Source organism: Bison bison, unplaced genomic scaffold (genome assembly GCF_000754665.1).
Source record: "Bison bison bison isolate TAMUID 2011002044 unplaced genomic scaffold, Bison_UMD1.0 scf7180017864383, whole genome shotgun sequence".
NCBI classification, from domain to species: domain Eukaryota; kingdom Metazoa; phylum Chordata; class Mammalia; order Artiodactyla; family Bovidae; genus Bison; species Bison bison.
In genome coordinates this window covers 6,283,411-6,301,916 of record NW_011494955.1, presented here as the reverse complement: position 1 = coordinate 6,301,916, position 18,506 = coordinate 6,283,411, and the positions used below count along the sequence as shown (strand labels likewise).

The 18,506-nt window shown below is 47.3% G+C and overlaps 1 protein-coding gene across 1 annotated transcript; it reads left to right on the top strand.

Annotated features, from left to right (window-relative positions):
- The first annotated feature begins 1,539 nt into the window (after positions 1–1,539).
- KRT73 (keratin 73) lies at positions 1,540–12,007 on the top strand. Its single transcript, XM_010857885.1, has 9 exons — positions 1,540–2,008; positions 3,257–3,471; positions 4,293–4,353; positions 5,002–5,097; positions 5,833–5,997; positions 8,591–8,716; positions 9,100–9,320; positions 10,294–10,328; positions 11,134–12,007. Exons 1-9 carry the CDS (start codon positions 1,562–1,564, stop codon positions 11,388–11,390), a joined length of 1,623 nt encoding a protein of 540 aa, XP_010856187.1. The 5' UTR covers positions 1,540–1,561; the 3' UTR covers positions 11,391–12,007.
- The last annotated feature ends 6,499 nt before the right edge of the window (positions 12,008–18,506 follow it).

Here is an 18,506-nt window from a genome sequence, read left to right as displayed (position 1 = left end):
AAAAAACCTTAGTGTCTAGGGAAAGAAGACTGAAAAGATTGCTAAGGACTATGGCTGATAGTGAAATTGAGACTGTCCAAGAAAATGATTATTCTTAAATAGAAAATAGCTTTTTTTGTATAAAAAAGAAGAGGAGGTTGAATTTGGCAATTGCTTGGTACAATAGTTGTAGAAGCATCATACTGTTATATTATAATGCAGAGTAAGGCCAAAATCTCTGCACAGAAATGGAAAAGAGGGATTGGCAAACTGTTCATTTGAGCACTTGCCTAGTGAAACAATTGCATTTTTACGGAGGAAAGTATGTACTGTGAATGTATTTGGAATTGGGAATTGTGAAACTCTTGGGTCATATAATTTGGTAATATCAAGGATCTAATACAATTCAAATGTCTACTCTCTCCCTTAGAATTGTGAACCAGGTTTCTGTCTTATTAATTTATGACCCCAGAACCTAGTTTAAGACCTGGAACAGAGTGAACTCTCAACAGAAGTGTGTTAAATGAACAGACAGATGGATGAACAAACACATGAATGTCTGGCTGGACAAACAAATAAGGCCTGCAGAGCTTCGAACGTGGGGTCAGAAGATCAGCCAAAAGAGTTCTCAAGACCAGGGCCTGGTGTTTGTTTCCTCTGGGACTCATACAAAGAAAGGCTCATGAAATGTGATCCTCAACTATAACAGCAAACGTATGAGTTCCTGTTTTTCCATTTGTGGAAGGTGGACCCTCACAGCTCCTCTCCAGGTCTAGTGAATTAAATGAGTTTCTGTATATGAGGAGCTATTTTAATGCTGGAAAGCGCTGCACCAGTGTGAGCCACTGTGAATGGTGACAATACCACCAGACTTCAAGATTAAGGGTGGCAGTGATGGGAGGGTCCAGAACAAAGTCAGTGTGTGTAGCGAAAGGTGTGCAGGGCAGCCTGGTTGGCACAGAGGAGCAGGAGACTAGCCTGGGAGGGCACAGAGGGCCCTGCAACCAGAGGACTGGGCCTGGATTCCTGGTGGGCTCATCTTCCATGGCCCAGGCCAGCCATGAGACTGCCTCCGGGAACCCTGGGAAGCCAGGCCGCGGAGCCTCTTTCTAACCACATAAAAGCAGCTTAGCCAGGGTCCTGGGTGCAGCCCATCTGATTCTGGTACAGTCGTGAAATCTCTCACAGATGCTGCTGTCAGTTAAAGGTCTCCCCTCTGTGCCCCCGCAGTCTGGTCCCCTCAGTCCCACGCCCTGGGGAAGGGCAATTTTGAGGCTGTGACAAACTTCCCAAGATCTTTCTAGGGATAATTCAGTCAGCCTAATTATCCCATGTTAATTAGATAAGACTCAAATTACAGGAGCAAGGCTTGCAAGCCTAGCACTCTGGGAGGTTTAAGTTATTTGCCCAGTGTCTCTGATTTTGCTGGGAAAAAATGATTTGCTCCGGGCAAACTAAGCCCACAAATTAGGGCAGTGGCTCCCTCCTGAGCCCTATAAAGGAGGCATCTGAGACCGTAGGCTGGTAAGCTACATCTCACCTAAGGGTTGGCATCTCTTTCCAGCTCGCTGGCCTCCCCAGCATGAGCCGCCAATTCACCTACAAGTCGGGAGCTGCTGCCAAGGGGGCCTTCAGCGGATGCTCAGCTGTCCTCTCTGGGAGCAGCTCACCCTCCTACGGGGCAGGGAGCAAAGGGCTCAGTGGGGGCTTTGGAAGCCGGAGCCTGTACAGCCTGGGGTGTGCCCGGAGCGTCTCTTTCAACATGGCCAGCGGCAGTGGGCGGGCAGGGGGCTATGGGTTTAGCCGAGGCCGAGCCAGCGGCTTTGCCGGCAGCATGTTTGGCAGTGTGGCCCTGGGGCCCATGTGCCCATCCCTGTGCCCACCTGGGGGCATCCACCAGGTCATCGTCAACAAGAGCCTCTTGGCTCCCCTCAATGTGGAGCTGGACCCCAAGATCCAGAAAGTGTGTGCCCAGGAGCGGGAGCAGATCAAGGCTCTGAACAACAAGTTCGCCTCCTTCATCGACAAGGTGGGAATTCCTGGAGAAAGACAAGGTCTGTGGCAGCTTAGGATATCTAGAAATTCTAAGGCCCAGTTCCTCCTCTCATGGGACCCAGACCAGCTCAGACTCTGGTTGAAAGACAGACTCATAACCTATAATACACCCTAAACTATAAGGCAAGGCAGATGGGGATCAGTGGTACGCGAGAACAGCGGTTCTCAAAAGGGGTCCATGAGCCGCTATCGGTCAGCATCACCTTGGCACTTGTTGGAAATGCACATTCTCAGGCTCCACCTCATACCTACTGAACTACAAATTCTGGGAGTGGGGCCCAGAAATCTGTGTTTTAACAAGCCCCCTGGTGATGTCAAGACACTCTTACGTTTGAGGACCACTGAAGAGCAAAGGGGTAGGAGGGTTTGGGGAAATAAACATTTCCCAAGCTTAGGGGAGCAGGGGAAGCTCACCACGGGTGACGGTGAGGGAGGGCAGTGATGCATGAGTAGGAGTTTGCCAGACAGAGGTGGAGAAAGGCAACCCAAGGAGAGGGAAGAGTCACATGCGGCCTGATGGGACTTGTCTGAAGAGTGGGGAGAACTGGGGTTTGTGTGTTGGATGAATGGTGGGAGAGGCACTGGCACATTGGAAAAGCACAAGAAGGGAATTTGGGCTTGACCATGTAGGTGATGTGGAACCACTGGAGGGTTTTGTGTGAGGGAATGGTGGAATGTTCGTAGATTGCAAATTGAAAAGGCTGGTTCTCCCCCTGGGGAAATCCTCTGAGGTCATAGGCAGCCAGAAATGAAGGCAACATGGGAGGGCTCGAGACCCCAGATCAACTGGATACCGGCCTCTGGCTGGGCTGGGAGAGGCGGGGATGGAGGAGACAGAGTAGGCAGAGCACAAGCCAGGCCACCAGAAACCCAGAGAAGGGGTCCCTAAGAGCGTGAAGGCCAGTATGGCCAGGTTACACGCCTAAGGACTCACCCAAGAAAGGTGGATCAGGCTAACCATCGACACTGGTCTGGGCAGGTAAGGACAGGTGCATAGGAGATAGATCTTGATGAGGGGCAAGCGAGGATAATGAGGCCCCTCCTGATGTCAGTGGCTGATCCCCAAAAGATAACTGCATTCAGACAAAGGACCTGGGTGGGAAGGGGTAAGAGAGTCATTTTCTGAGGGATGAGGCTATGTAACGTGAGGGAACACAGCTACTGTTCAGGAAAGAAAATTCCCTGGCTTCTTGCCATTGACTATTGGTTGGCTGGATTCCAGGTGAGGTTCCTGGAGCAGCAGAACCAGGTGCTGGGGACCAAGTGGGAGCTGCTGCAGCAGCAGGATCTGGACAACTGTAAGAACAACCTGGAGCCCATCCTCGAGGGCTACATCAGCAACCTGCGGAAGCAGCTGGAGATGCTGTCGGGGGACCGGGTGAGGCTGGACTCAGAGCTGAGGAGCATGCGTGATGTGGTGGAGGACTACAAGAAGAGGTGAGTGGAACCCTGCGCCCAGGCTGACCACCTCCTGGGCCCAGGCTCTCCCCACAGTCACTGAGATGTATGCCTCTGGCCTCAGGGGCACTGAGCTCAGGTGAGAGTGACCCATCCTGAGATCCTCTGCCCAGACAGGATCAGGGCCTTCTCTGGGTGGCCAGGTGGGTTAGAGAGGGGACAGCCAGCATTTCGGGCAGTGGGGAGGCTGTCCTAGTTGGTGGCTCTCTTGCTCCCCATTCACAAGAGCCCAGGTGTACATACCATAGCCTCTCAGGTCCTAAGCTTGTTCAAGTTGCCCCCAAGTTCCCAAGAACCTACCAGCTGGGCAGGGAGCTGGACTTTCCATCGGGCTTCCTTTCACTTCCCTCAGATCCTGGACATTTAGGCCATGTTCCTTCCTCCTGTCCCAGGGGACAGTCTGACTGCCTTGGGACTCACACTTGGCAATGGGGTGAAGTTATTGATAGGGGTGTCAGGCAGCTGGGGTGACACAAGAATCATGACTGAGAGAGGGGCAGTGGTGTGTTCCTGTGATTTGGACAGAGAGGGAGGAGGAAGAACCTTTTCACTCTCCAGGCTTCAGAGGAAATCTAGACCCAAGCCATCCAGTCCCCAGGTCCAGGAGGAGGTTGCTTCAAACCCTGCCCACGACACTGGCCACATAGTCCTAATGAGTTGGGCAGATTTGCAAAAATGTAAAATAATATCTATTAAAAGGTACATAACATGGGCATCGCATCTCTTCTTTCATGATGAGAACACACCCACCCACACCCACACCCACACACACCCTTCTCATTGTGATGCTTCTCCTGCAGGTATGAGGAGGAAATAAACAAGCGCACAACTGCTGAGAATGAATTTGTGGTGCTTAAGAAGGTGAGGACAGGATGCATGTCCCTCGGTCCAGCAGGGTGAGGAGTGTAGGAGGTGAGGAGTGTAGGGGGTGAGGGAGGTGAATCAGAGGAAAGACTGGAGTCTCTACCCACTGCAGAAGGGCCCGGAGCTGAAGGGCACAGGAGAAGGTGGAGGGATTTGCGGCTTGGGGACACCTTGATGTTTACCCAGTGCACTTCACTTTGTTCAGGCCTATGTCTTGTGTAAATGGGCAGGAGTGCAGACGTGGACAGTCACTCCCAGGCCACGCCCATGGTGGCTTGGGGAAACAGCATATGCTTTGAAAAGGGCTGCAGGTTCACCTTCCAACTCTGTCTCTGGCCACCTTCAGCTCTGACCACTGTGTGACTGACCATAGGGAGGTAGGGCTCTCTCCCATACTCTCTTTGAGACAAAGTAGGCAATAAAAAGATTCCATTCTTGGATGGGGCAAGAGGAGTTCTGGAGGCATAAGGAACCTGCTCAGGGTCTTGCAGTGAGTTCGGGTGGGGGTCACTTCTTGACCCCTGTGTCTTGATTCCATTTTCTGGGGCAGCTAGTCACTGAACTGGGTGTGGGGGGCCAGCGCCTTGAAGACCCCTGTCTGGGCTTAAAGAAGGGCGATGTCAGGGGCTCTCTGGATTCCCCTAGGACGTGGATGCAGCGTACATGAGCAAGGTGGAGCTGCAGGCCAAGGTGGATGTCCTGGAGAGAGAAATCAAGTTCTTTACGTGCCTGTATGAGGGGGTAAGTCTCCCCCAGTTCCTGTACCCATCCTGGCTCCGTCGTCTGGAAGGACAGATGTGTGAATGAGTGGTTACTAACTCATCAGGAACTTTAAGAGCCCAGGGAATCTTCAGTGTTGGGATGCTGGGAATTTTGTAGAGCAAAGCAAGTGACACCAATCTGGGTACAGCCAATGATGTGTGCCATCCACTCCAGCCTGGCCACCAGCTGTCCCCTCTCACATCCTTCAGGAAGCCATGGGGCCCTAAGGGGTCCCCACTGACCCTCAGCCAAGCATATTCTCACTTCTGCTTGTCTTCTCTTTGCGGCTTGGGAATTTCCTCGGGTCTAAGCACGACTCCCCAGGGATGGAGGTGAAAGTCTCACACCCTTTCTACCGCCTCTGTGACCATCTGGTTTCAAGCCTCAGCCTGTTGGCCCATTCACGGGCTCTCAAATGTCCTTACTGTCCCTTGTGTGGTGGCCAGGCTGTCTCCCCCCACCTTCTGCACTCCTGACCGATCTCAGGTGACAGCCATGGGGGCTGGTTTCTTCTTGGGCTACTTCAAAACCATGCGGCAGTTTTAGGTGTGGTGTTGGAACCTCTGGACCAGTGAACTCCATTCTTGGAGGTTTTGGGGACCACAACTTGAGTCTATTTGGGAGGGTCTGGGGATGGCTCTGGGGCAGGCCCATCACCTTAGCACATTCTTCTGCTCACAAAGGGCATTTCAAGCTTCCTTGTTGCCCCTGCAGGAGATTGCTCAGATGCAGTCCCACATCAGTGACACATCTGTCATCCTGTCCATGGACAACAACCGGAACCTGGACCTGAACAGCATCATTGCTGAGGTCAGGGCCCAGTATGAGGACATTGCTCTCAAGAGCAAGGCGGAGGCCGAGGCGCTGTACCAGACCAAGGTGAGCTGCACAACTCTCCAAGGTCATGTGTTCTGGGGCCTCTGGTCCATCCCATGACCCACCATGGCCTACATGCTCGCTAGGAGCACAGCATTGTCCAGGGTGCTGGGGAAGCCCCAGAGAAGGAAGAGATGGCAGCTCTGTCCTTAGGAACCATGAAGCCATCAGAGAAAACACACAGCTGAGTGCAAATGAGTGTGTCACAGAAACACGAACCTTGGGGAGACACAGGTTAGGGAACTAGGTCTGGGTGGGGCAAGTAGGGAGCCATGTCCTTAGAGGCAGAGAGTTTTGAACTAATTCTGGGAAGAAGGAAAACGTGAGTAGTTAGCATCTCAACTCCTTTGTTAATGACAATAAATTATGGAGTCTCATCTGAGATCAGGTCATTCCTATCTTTTCATTCAAGTCCAACTCCGAGGAGAAAGGGGGAGGTTTGAGTCCCTTAGATCTTGACTCCTCTCATGGGTTGTAGGCGGGGAAATGAGTCTTCAGATAATTTAGTTTCTCAGATCAAAGTGGTGACTTCCTAATTGTCCTTGAGGTTTATCAGGTTCCTTCTCAAGGGAAACCCACACTCTTGAGACCTTATCTTGCCCCTCCCCCTGCCCCCTTGCTACCTCAGGGGCAGAAAGATTTGACCTGCAAGGGTGTGAGGAAGGGAGGCTTTCATGGCCTAGAAGACAACTCAGGCCAAGGCTTCTTGATAAAGGTGCGAACTCAAGTCCCCAGTCCCCATATCCTTCTACATTCCAGCTTCCAGCCAGGATCAGGGATGGCTATGTGGCCCAATCATTCTGGATTGTCAGTGACCAGTGCTTAATCCCAGACTCCTTCTAGAAGAATTAGGCATAAACATAATGTGGGTTCATTTTTTTCTTGAGGTTACCCACACCAGGATTTCTCCAGCTCAGGGCAAGCACTCACTGAGAGGAATGGCATCAGTGTCATCCCAGAAACAGGACTGTGAATGCTTATTATTACTCCCTTCTTGAAGGTGAAGAAGTGGGATTCAAGGAGTTTAAATAACTTTCCAAGGTCATTTAGCTGATAAGTGATGGAGCTGGGTCTGAATCTACATGTCTGATGTTCCATAGCACTTAGACAGAAAGTCAGGAGGTGACTCCGGTTGAGGAGGATTTATGAGAAGGGCTTGGGATCCCTTGGGAGCTGAATGGCAGGAGTTTAATCTCCTGTCTCAGGAGGAGATGACTTGGTGTCAGAATCAGGGACTTAGTGCCCTGGTGAGGAGAGCTACTGTGCAGAGATGCAGAAGGCCACCTGACCTGGCACCAAAGATAAAACACAGGAGCGCAGTGAGAAGTGCCCCGTACCTTCCAGGGAACTTGGCATCTTTAAGAAGAACCCTGACTCTAGGACCATGCTGGAGCCAGATATTAGACAACTGGCAAGCCCAACCCCTCGGAGACAGACAGGCAGTGCAGAGTCACTGGAGTTCTGAATGTCACCTGTTCTTTGTGTTCCCCTTATGTCACTTGTCAAGGTCATTTAGCTGGTAAGTGATGGAGATTACCATATTCTGGGGTAAAAATGGAGTACTCTCTGTTGATTATTCAATGGATGACATCAAATGCAGGAATAATCCCAAACTAATAGAGGACTCCAAATTCATGACCCATGGTGATAGGATATAACCAAATCTACCCCCGCACTCCCATACGCACAAAATGTGCCTCTATGTCCAGCAAGACTGCCAGTAGCCTGGAACTCAGTTGAGCTATGAAGGGGAGGAAGTCCCAGAAAAAATAGATTGGTGGCTCATCAGCTCCCTCTTTGGTTCACTTATTAATTCATTCATTCACCAACCAGACCCCTTTTCTAGCCAGACTCTGTGCTAGATACTAGGAATTCAGAAATAAAACTAAAGGTCTCTGCCACCCAGTCATTCTGAGTCTGATGGGAAAGACATTGAAATGTGTGGTCACAGTACAGAGTGGTAAGATCTACAGACTGGCATGCCAGGGACTATGGGCACAGATGGGCACCCAAGCAGGGACCAGTGAAGGCCTCCTGGAGAAAGTGAGTCTGCCCTGGCTGAGCTGGACCTGATTCGGGGAAAAGAGAGGATGAATGGGGAAGGGTTTTTAGCAGGAGGGAGGGGCTCGTGCACAGACTCAGAGATTTAAGAGCACATGGGCTCCTTATGGAACCTGAAACTGTTTGGCAGAGGTGCGGAATCAGGTAGGTAATAGATGAGGGCAGTAAGAACTGAGCCTGAAGAGCCTAATAGAGTCAGATCTCAAGGCACCTTGATGCCAGGCTAGGAGTTGTTTGAATCTTACCTTTACTTTGAGGCACTATCAGCAGAAGAGTATCATAATCAAAGTTGTGTGTTGCAAAGCTGCAGTGTAGAGGATGTGAGACTTTCGACTGTCCTTATGGCCAAAACCTTCAGTGAGATCATCTCTGCTGAAGGCAGATAAATCAAGTCAAAGAACAGAAGTCTGAGCGGGAGGCTGTTGATAGGCCTGGTGAAGCTGGGGACCCCTACCCATTTCTACCACACTCCCCAGGCAAAGGCACGGCCCGCTAGGCTGAGCTTAGGTTCCTGTGTTGGCCCCTCTCACCCTAGTTCCAGGAGCTGCAGCTGGCGGCCGGTCGGCATGGGGATGACCTCAAACACACCAAGAATGAGATCGCAGAGCTGACCCGGCTCATCCAAAGGCTGCGCTCAGAGACTGAGAGTGTGAAGAAGCAGGTGAAGGGGCTTTGGGGTTTCCTGGCTCACTCCCAAGGGAGGGGTAAACTGTCAGTCACACATGCTTCCCCCATGTCCCTTCTTCTCAGGGTCTTCCATCTCAGAACTCCTTTCCTCAGATGGAGCCTCTGTTCTCATCCTTCCACACTTAGCTCTCACCTGAATCCTGGAATAATTGGAAAGGCCTTTTCAGAAAGCCAAGGGGCTGAGAATAACAAGCCTCTCAGTTCCAGGTTGACAGGACACTAATTCCATGGATGTGGCTTTGCTCTAGGAAGTGGGCAGGATAGAGCATGGTCCAACCACAGCAAGCACTTGGAGGGGGGCAGTGAAGGGAAGGGTACCTTAGAACACAGGGGGCAATGCCACCTCCTGGTCCTCAGTGCTCCAACCTGGAGACGGCCATCACTGACGCTGAGCAGCGGGGCCACTGTGCCCTGGAGGATGCTCAGGCCAAGCTGGATGAGCTGGAGGCTGCCCTGCTCCAGGCCAAGGAGGAGCTGGCCAGAATGATGTGTGAGTACCAGGAGCTGATGAGCACCAAGCTGGCTCTGGACATCGAGATCGCCACCTACCGCAAGCTGCTGGAGGGCGAGGAGTGCAGGTAGGTGATGGGAGGGCTCTTAGAATGTTAGGGCTGGAAGGACTTTTGGAATCCTCTGACTTAATTTCCCAGGTATGAGTGGCAGGCTGTTGGAGGGGTTGGAGATACTTTTTAGGTCACTTACAAACATAGCCTTAAACAGCATCCTGTCAGATAATAAGAGGTGATTTCCTTTATGGTTTTCTTTCCAATCTTCAGACTACAACAAGGAGAAAGCTTCAGCGTGGTGCTCTTGTATATTTGACACTAACCTGACACTTGCAAATATCTCTATTAGTAAAGAGATGGTGGATCCTAGGTTCAAAGTCTCTGAGCAGACAATATCTAGCCAAAATTTTTTTGTTTTGTGTATTTTCACTGCTACTGTTTTTGTCTTTTTTTTGGTCCAGTGATGCTCTTTTTCTATGTACCCTGTTGATATAAAACTTCCTTTTAAGAGAAATACATTTTTTTGTCATAGAAGACAGTCAATGAAAAATACTAAACATATAACAGTATGAGTTATATGTGATCATAGCAACAGTTGAAAGGGTAGTACATGAAGTGTTGACACTTGAAAATCCCCATTCTAACCTAGCATTATTTTATGAATGAGACCCAGAGAAGAGAACTTATTGGTCCTAAAGTCATAAAGTTAGTTCCTTAGTGGCAACTCCTGATGCCAGTATTTCTACACTTGTATTTATTCAGACAGTAGCCCCACAGGGATGAAGAAGTGGGCTGATGGGAAGCACAGCAGGAGGGCCCCTGGGAGGTGGTGTTACCACAGGGGATCCAGGGTTGCAAGTTCACACATCTCCTAAGGGGAGAGACCAGAGAGAGGTGCTTAGAGTCACCCAGGGCAGTTCATGCCACCTGGCCAGCTGGAGGACTTGTGGAGAACGGACTAGCCTGGCTGATGGTTGCAGGCTGGGCTGAGGGTAACTCAGATTCCATGTGATGGAGATTCACCTGTGCCTTTGTCCCCTTGCAGGATGTCTGGAGAATACACCAATTCTGTGAGCATATGTGAGTATTTCACACCCCTGAAAGAGTATTTTTAGCCTATTAATGAACACAAAGGAAGTGGTCCCCTACCACCAGGACCCCCATGGAACAGCCTGGGTTCTGCCTGCTAGAGCAACATTGTCCTAATCACCTCCTGTGCTGAGACCTGCAGCCTCTTCCTTGATGGGGTCAGCTTCCCATCACATTCTGACATTTCACACTTCCCCATTTCTGGCCCCTTCCCCAGAAACCTCACTCATAAGACTCTCAGCCCCACGCTCTTCTGCCACCCCCCATCCTGGCTTTGCTGCATGCCGGAAGCTGTGAGTAGGAAGAAGGGCACCTCCTCACCTGGAGTGAGACCCAGGTGTGCACAGAAACATCGTGCACAAGCAGTTGAGATGCTGCCCCAAAGGATTCAGCCTGGTCTCCTGAGAGAAGCCAGAAAAAACTCACCTGTATCAAGCACTCAGGAAATTCTTTGGAAAAAATTAAGAATGTCTTCTTAAGTTAAACGCAAGATTTGCTGGCTTACATGATGCTTAGGCGTCATTTGCTCTTTGGGGGGAAGCCCCTGCTACTCCTGTTTGTTCGAAGAATGAGAAGGCATTGGGCTTGGGGGTCCTGTGGGATCTGGGCTGATTCTTCTGGTGCTCAAGCTGCTCAGGAATTGAGCATATGTCACTAAAGCCAAGTCCCCAGTTGATGTGGAGTATTACTTAGGAGGGACACATTTAATCTAGTTAGAGCTGGGAGGCTGGAGAGGACTTTGGGTCAGTCCTGTCCTGGGACACACACTTATTAGTCCTCCCTCTGTCTTCCACAGCCGTCATCAGCAGCTCCATGGCCGGGACTGCAGGCACAGGAGCCGGCTTTGGGTACAGCGGCAGCGGGACCTATGGCTATCGGCCCAGCTCTGTTGGCGGGGACTATGGCTTCCTGCTGGGGGGCTGTGTCACTGGCAGTGGGAACTGCAGCCCCTGCGGGGAGGCCAAAACCAGGTTGGGGAATACAAGTGAAATCAAGGACCTGCTGGGAAAGACCCCAGCTCTGAGCTCACCCACAAAGAAGACCCCAAGATAAAGTGAAAGACAGCTGTCCAGACAGCTTGCTTTGGTTTCTCCTGGACTCCTTTTTTCAGGGATATTCCTCCACCACATTTGTCATCACCTCCTCCTTGCTTTTCTTCACCACTGTCATCTCTCTCGAAATTCCCTGCCTTAGTCTTTCTTAATGAGGAGTCGGGATGCTAGCCCATCCTTCTGCCTCCATACTTAGAGGCTTCTTAATGCAGCCTCCCCTTCCTGCAGAATTGCCAGGGATAAAGACTTGACCCTTTCCTGGCTGTAAGCCCCTCACAGATGAAGCTTTTGTCTCAAGGGCAATCCCCGTCCTCCTGCTTCCCCTTCTGTGCCCTGGTTTAGGTAGTTATTTGGCCATGTGCTCCTTGGGTACAGACAATTACAGGTCCCCTGACAGACCTGCAAGGACTGTCTCTTCTTAGATCAGCATCAGCTCTGGGGAAACCCTTGGGCATTAACTGTATTTACCTTGCATGGTCCCTGCAGACTACAGCCAGGAGAAGCCCTGCTGACTGGCCCATCGGTGAAGTGATTTGTGCTCTCAGCATGTGCGTTCCTGTCCTCGTTCAGGCCTTTCTTCCCTGCTTCCTCATCTTACCAATAAATTTATACAACTCATGCTGTTTCTCTCTCCTAAGGGCATCTACCTCTTAGGAAAAATCTCTTCTGTAAATAGAGGTCAATGTCCTGGAACCCGAGGCCCGGTGTCTTTCAAAGAACCCCAAAGTAACCTTTGAGCTGAGTGAAAGACATCCTTGCATGGATGGCAGGACCCCACGGTCACCTTCATTGGATTTTGTGATACTGAGGATTCATCTCTGTCCCCCATCTCCAGCAGATGAACCTTTGAAGTCACACTTTTCTCAGGTCAATGCACAGGTGAATGGAAAATCTTTGAGAACATCCAGATTGTTGGGACAGACAGGGAGCCAACATTTGTCTTGTGGCAAATGTTTAAAATTTAAAACTGGCCAAACAGAAAAACAGATATTGTATATTAACACATATATATGGAATCCAGAAAAATGGTACAGATGACCCTATTTGCAAAGCAGAAATAGAGATACAATCATAGAGAACAAATGACCTAGATGGAAAGGCAATCCAAAAAAGAGAGGATATATGTATATGCATAGTGGATTCACTTTGCTGTACAGCAGAAACGAACACAACATTGTAAAGCAACTATACTCCAATTAAAAAAAATTGGCCAAGAGGCAGCAGAAGGCCAGTTCCAGAAAGCCTGGGGCTCAAGTTTTGGCTGCTCATTGTTCTCTGGACAAAGATCAAAGGTAGATTCTGTTTTAATTAATGACCCATGTTCTCTTGATCCTTGGGGAAGTTTTACTGGGTTGAGGTGGACATGAATGCACATGTATGTATGTATGAGTTGTGTTTAAGCATGGGGGCCATCTCTGTTGCATGTCACTCAACTTCCAAAACACTCCTGTGCTCAGAGCTTTCTCATAGGCCCCCAGGCCAAAATCATGCTGGCAGCATGCAACAGGAAGCAAAGAGTAAGTGAGAGGCCAGCACACACTGAGACCAGGGCTCACAGGTGCATCTGAACAGGGTCCCTATGGGTCCAGACAGAGTCCTAGAGTTCAGGTTGATAGCCTTGAATTCAGATTCAATCCCTGCAAATGGTGATCATGGGCAAAGCTTTCAACCTCTTTGAGCCTCATTTCTGTAGCTATAAAATAAGCAGAATTAACCACCAGATTGTAGTTAAGCTAAAATGAGGCAATATGAAGATGTTCTGTGCAATTTCTGGCACAAAGTTCATGCTTAGTAAATGTTAAGTGGAAACAGAATCTTGTTCTTGATCTTTGTGATTCAAACCATAATGAGCTCACTGAAAGGTGTTTCATTTCAGTTCAGTTCAGTTCAGTTCAGTCGCTCAGTCGTGTCCAACTCTCTGCGATCCCATGAATCACAACATGCCAGGCCTCGCTGTCCATTACCATCTCCCAGAGTTCACTCAAACTCACGTCTATCAAGTCAGTGATGCCATTCAGCCATCTCATCCTCTGTCATCCCCTTTTCCTCCTGCCCCCAACCTCTCCCAGCATCAGAGGGAGGGAGTTCCCAGAGTTTTCCAATGAATCAACTCTTCACATGAGGTGGCCAAAGTACTGGAGTTTCAGCTTTAGCATCATTCCTTCCAAAGAATACCCAGGGCTGATCTCCTTTAGAATGGACTGGTTGGATCTCCTTGCAGTCCAAGGGACTCTCAAGAGTCTTCTCCAACACCACAGTTCAAAAGCATCAATTCTTCGGTGCTCAGCTTTCTTCACAGTCCAACTCTTACATCCATACATGACCACTGGAAAAACCATAGCCTTGACTAGACGGACCTTTGTTGGCAAAGTAATGTCTCTGCTTTTGAATATGCTATCTAGGTTGGTCATAACTTTTCTTCCAAGGAGTAAGCGTCTTTTAATTTCATGGCTGCAGTCACCATCTGCAGTGATTTTGGAGCCCCCAAAAATAAATTCTGACACTGTTTCCACTGTTTCCCCATCTATTTCCCATGCTTCTGGTAAAGCAATTAACAAAATCTAAACTTTAAAGAAACCATCTTATAAACTATATGCAGTTTATTGATTGCCCAAAGGAGAACTGGCTGGCTGAATAACTAGTCACAGGGAAGACACTCTTGGGGCCAGTAAAGAACGGTGGTCAAGTCAAGGAATCTTTAGGAAGTAGCTATCACATGCCTGGCATGAGTTAGTGTTGGGGATATAGTGATATAGAAAAAGGTCCATGCTCCATCAAATAAGTCCTGGTTGCCCATTATATATAAAGTACTTTGTTATAAATGGGGGCTGTGCTTGGCAGTTAAATAGGTTTTCCCTCTCCTCATGTCAAGAGAAACAAAATGAATATACATATACAGCAAAAAGGTCTATGTCAAGAACAGATAGTGTCAGCAAAACAGATATATATATATTTATATATATATAACAGATATATATATTTATATATCCATTTCCATCTATCTATCATCCTCAGTTCAGTTCAGTTGCTCAGTTGTGTCCAACTCTTTGAGACCCCATGGACTGCAGCACACCAGGCTTCCCTGTCCATCACCAACTCCTGGAGCTTGCTCAAATTCATGACCATTGAGTCGGTGATGCCATCCAACCATCTCATCCTCTCCTCTTGCCTTCAATCTTTCCCAGCATCAGGGTATTTCCCAATGAGTCAGTTCTTTGCATCTATCATTCTAGTTGTTGATTAATCTGACAAAACGAAAGGGTTGGAGAATTATAACTAGATCTCAAACAAAATGATTATGTCTTCTTTCAAAAAGCTTGGAGTGCATATGTGAATGTATCCTCTTGTACTGTCAAAGAAGCAAGGCAATGGCATATCCAGGCTATGACTTAATCTCTAGGTATATATCTAAATATTATCACTACATATTCTCAAATAGAAAAAAAAGTTTTCATTTAAATAAAATATATACAACTTTTTTCATTTCTAATGTGAAAAAGAAAATCACTTTATCATAAAAGATGGGAATAAAGTCAACAAAAAATTATTTGGGGAAAAGAAAAAGAAAAGGGTCCAAACTCTTAATGAGGGTCTTCCTAGTGGTGTTAGTGGTAAAGAAACCATCTGCCAATGCAGGAGACATAAGAGACGCAGGTTCAATCCCTGGGTTGGGAAGATCCCCTGGAGGAGGAAATGGCAAACCACTCTAGTATTCTTGCCTGGAGAAACCCCATGGACAGAGGAACCTGGCAGGCTACAGTCCATAGGGTCGCAAATAGCTGGGCACGACTGAAGTGATTTAGCATGAACTTTTAATGAAGATGTAACCACAAAAAAAATGTAACCCAGGTGGGATATGGGCAACATAAGAAATCAGAGGCAGCACAGAGGAGAGTGGGAACTTCAGGGAGATCAGGAGAGGCTGGCAGAGGAGGCATCACCTATGGAGTTTTGAGAGGATGGAGCTTACTAGGCAGACAAGAAGAAGTGGGCATTGTACCCAGGGGCACTAGGTGGTATAAGCAGGTCACGGTTGCCCGAGTGTGAAGAGGAAGGCTGAAGAGGTTCTGAAGGTGGAGAGGGAGGAGGCAGTGGCACCTGAAGCTGAGGAGGCGGGCAGCAGCCACATCAGAGAGGCCCTATGTCTGCTAAGGAGCTGGGATTTCATTCTGTAGAGCTCGTGGGAGAAGCCTAGATCTTGGGTGCCAGATAGACCCAACTGAGGGCCTCCTCCACCACTCACTCTGTGACTTCTGCCCCATGAGTCTCCATTTCCTCAGGTGTAAAAAGGGGTTAATAATAGTAGTTCCCTTGTAAAGTTGTCATGAGAATTACAGTTAATGAGAGAATGTAGGAGAATTCTTTAATTTAGTGACTGCCACATAGTATGTGTTCCATAAATGGTTGTTAATAAATCACTGTTACTATTATAGCTCTTACTATTACTAGGATACACTCTGCTTTCAAGAAGCTTAAGTGAGAGGAAAAGTAGAGAAGGTCTAATAAGGATAAGACACTTCACTAACAGGAACTAAGGATAAAGAGTATTGTCTATTAAGAGAGATTTCTATCACTTAACTTCTATGCTTGGATTCAGGTAATTAACACTGACTGCCCCTGTGGGAAAACCTTGAAGTCTCAGTGGTTTAACTTAACATGAAAAGGGCTCATTTCTCATTCCCAGTCTAAGGCATCTCATCTATATGGTTGTGACAGTGGATGTCTCAGGAGCCGAGGCTCTTGTGTTTTGTAGCCCTGTCACTTGGAACACCCGGTTTCCAGAGTTACTAGGGTAGGAGAAAAGAGAGATTCGAGAAGTATGCAGGCTGCTGACTGCCTCACTCTAGGAATGACACACTTTAATGCCACTCGCACTCAACTGGCCACCATGGCCCCAATCTCCAGCCAAATCCCAAAGGAGGCTGGGAAATGGGGAGGAGCCAAGGGCACTTGGTAGGCACTGGCAGTCTTTGGTACAACCTTCCTCAGTGTAGGGACAGACATCAGTTCCCACCAGAAGGTAACTCCATTGAGTGGTGTTGGGGTGATGCTGGCATCTGCCCTCCAGTCCACATAAACAACTTCCCTTTGGTTTTGACAGTGTAACTGGAGACATGTTGCTATCAACCAGATCAGTCTGCACATTATATTTATTACAGTTAGATCTCCTTCAGGTTTTTAAGGAGATACTGTAAATTTGTTTGGACTTGGAAATTTGTCTACTTAATAGTGGACTAGAGAAGACTTGTTCAATATTTCTTAAAGTATATTCCTTAAAACCCTGATTCCTATATTTGGTCAAGGAGAGGGGCTCTGTGACCTAAAAAAAGGTTTGGAAAGCCTTGAGTTTTTTATTATAACAGTACTTTATTTCTGATACTGGAATCAGCATTCTACTTTCTTCTCCAAATTTTTTTGGGAAAAAAAACAACACTTATACCAACAGTGGGAAGGGGGAGGGGAAATATTGGAGTGGGAGGTACAAACTTTCAGGTGTAGGGTAGACTCAAGGACATATTGTATAATGAGGGAAGATAGCCAGTGTTCTGTAAAAATTGAAAATGTTAAGTAAAATTTTTTAAAAACTCACTTATAAAAATTATATATAGCTTTTATTATGCTGAGGTATGTTCATTCTATTCCTGCTTTCTGGAGGGTTTTTTTTTTTTAATCATAAATGGATATTGAATTTTGTCAAAGGCTTTCTCTGCATCTATTGAGATAATCATATGGTTTTTATTTTTCAATTTGTTAATGTGGTATATTACATTGATTGATTTGCAGACATTGAAGAATCCTTGCATCCCTGGGATAAAGCCCATTTGGTCATGATGTATGATCTTTTTAATATGTTGTTGGATTCTGATTGCTAGAATTTTAAAGGAATTTGCATCTATGTTCATCAGTGATATTGGCCTGTAGTTTTCTTTTTTTGTGGCATCTTTGTCAGGTTTTGGTATTAGGGTGATGGTGGCTTCATAGAATGAGTTTGGAAGTTCACCTTCTGCAATTTTCTGGAAGAGTTTGAGTAGGATAGGTGTTAGCTCTTCTCTAAATTTTTGGTAGAATTCAGCTGTGAAGCCATCTGGACCTGGGCTTTTATTTGCTGGAAGATTTCTGATTACAGTTTCAATTTCCGTGCTTGTGATGGGTCTGTTAAGATTTTCTAGTTCTTCCTGGTTCAGTTTTGGAAAGTTGCACTTTTCTAAGAATTTGTCCATTTCTTCCAAGTTGTCCATTTTATTGTCATATAGTTGCTGATAGTAGTCTCTTATGATCCTTTGTATTTCTGTGTTGTCTGTTGTGATCTGGTCAATGGAACAAAATACAAAGCCCAGAGATAAATCCACACACCTATGGACACCTTATCTTTGATAAAGGAGGCAAGAATATACAATGGGGAAAAGACAATCTCTTTAACAAGTGGTGCTGGGAAAACTGGTCAACTGCTTGTAAAAGAATGAAACTAGAACGCTTTCTAACACCATACACAAAAATAAACTTAAAATGGATTAAAGATCTAAACGTAAGACTAGAAACTATTAAACTCCTAGAGGAGAACATAGGCAAAACACTCTCTGACATAAATCACAGCAGGATCCTCTATGACCCACCTCCAAGAATATTGGAAATAAAAGCAAAAATAAACAAATGGGACCTAGTTAAACTTAAAACTTCTGCACAACAAAGGAAACTATAAGCAAGGTGAAAAGACAGACTTCAGAATGGGAGAAAATAGCAAACGAAGCAACTGACACACAACTAATCTCAAAAATATACAAGCAACTCCTGCAGCTCAATTCCAAAAAAATAAACGACCCAATCAAAAAATGGGCCAAAGAACTAAATAGACATTTCTCCAAAGAAGACATACAGATGGCTAACAAACACATGAAAAGATGCTCAACATCACTCATTATCAGAGAAATGCATCAAAACCACTATGAGGTACCATTTCACGCCAGTCAGAATGGCTGCGATCCAAAAGTCTACAAGCAATAAATGCTGGAGAGGGTGTGGAGAAAAGGGAACCCTCTTACACTGTTGGTGGGAATGCAAACTAGTACAGCCACTATGGAGAACAGTGTGGAGAGTCCTTAAAAAACTGGAAATAGAA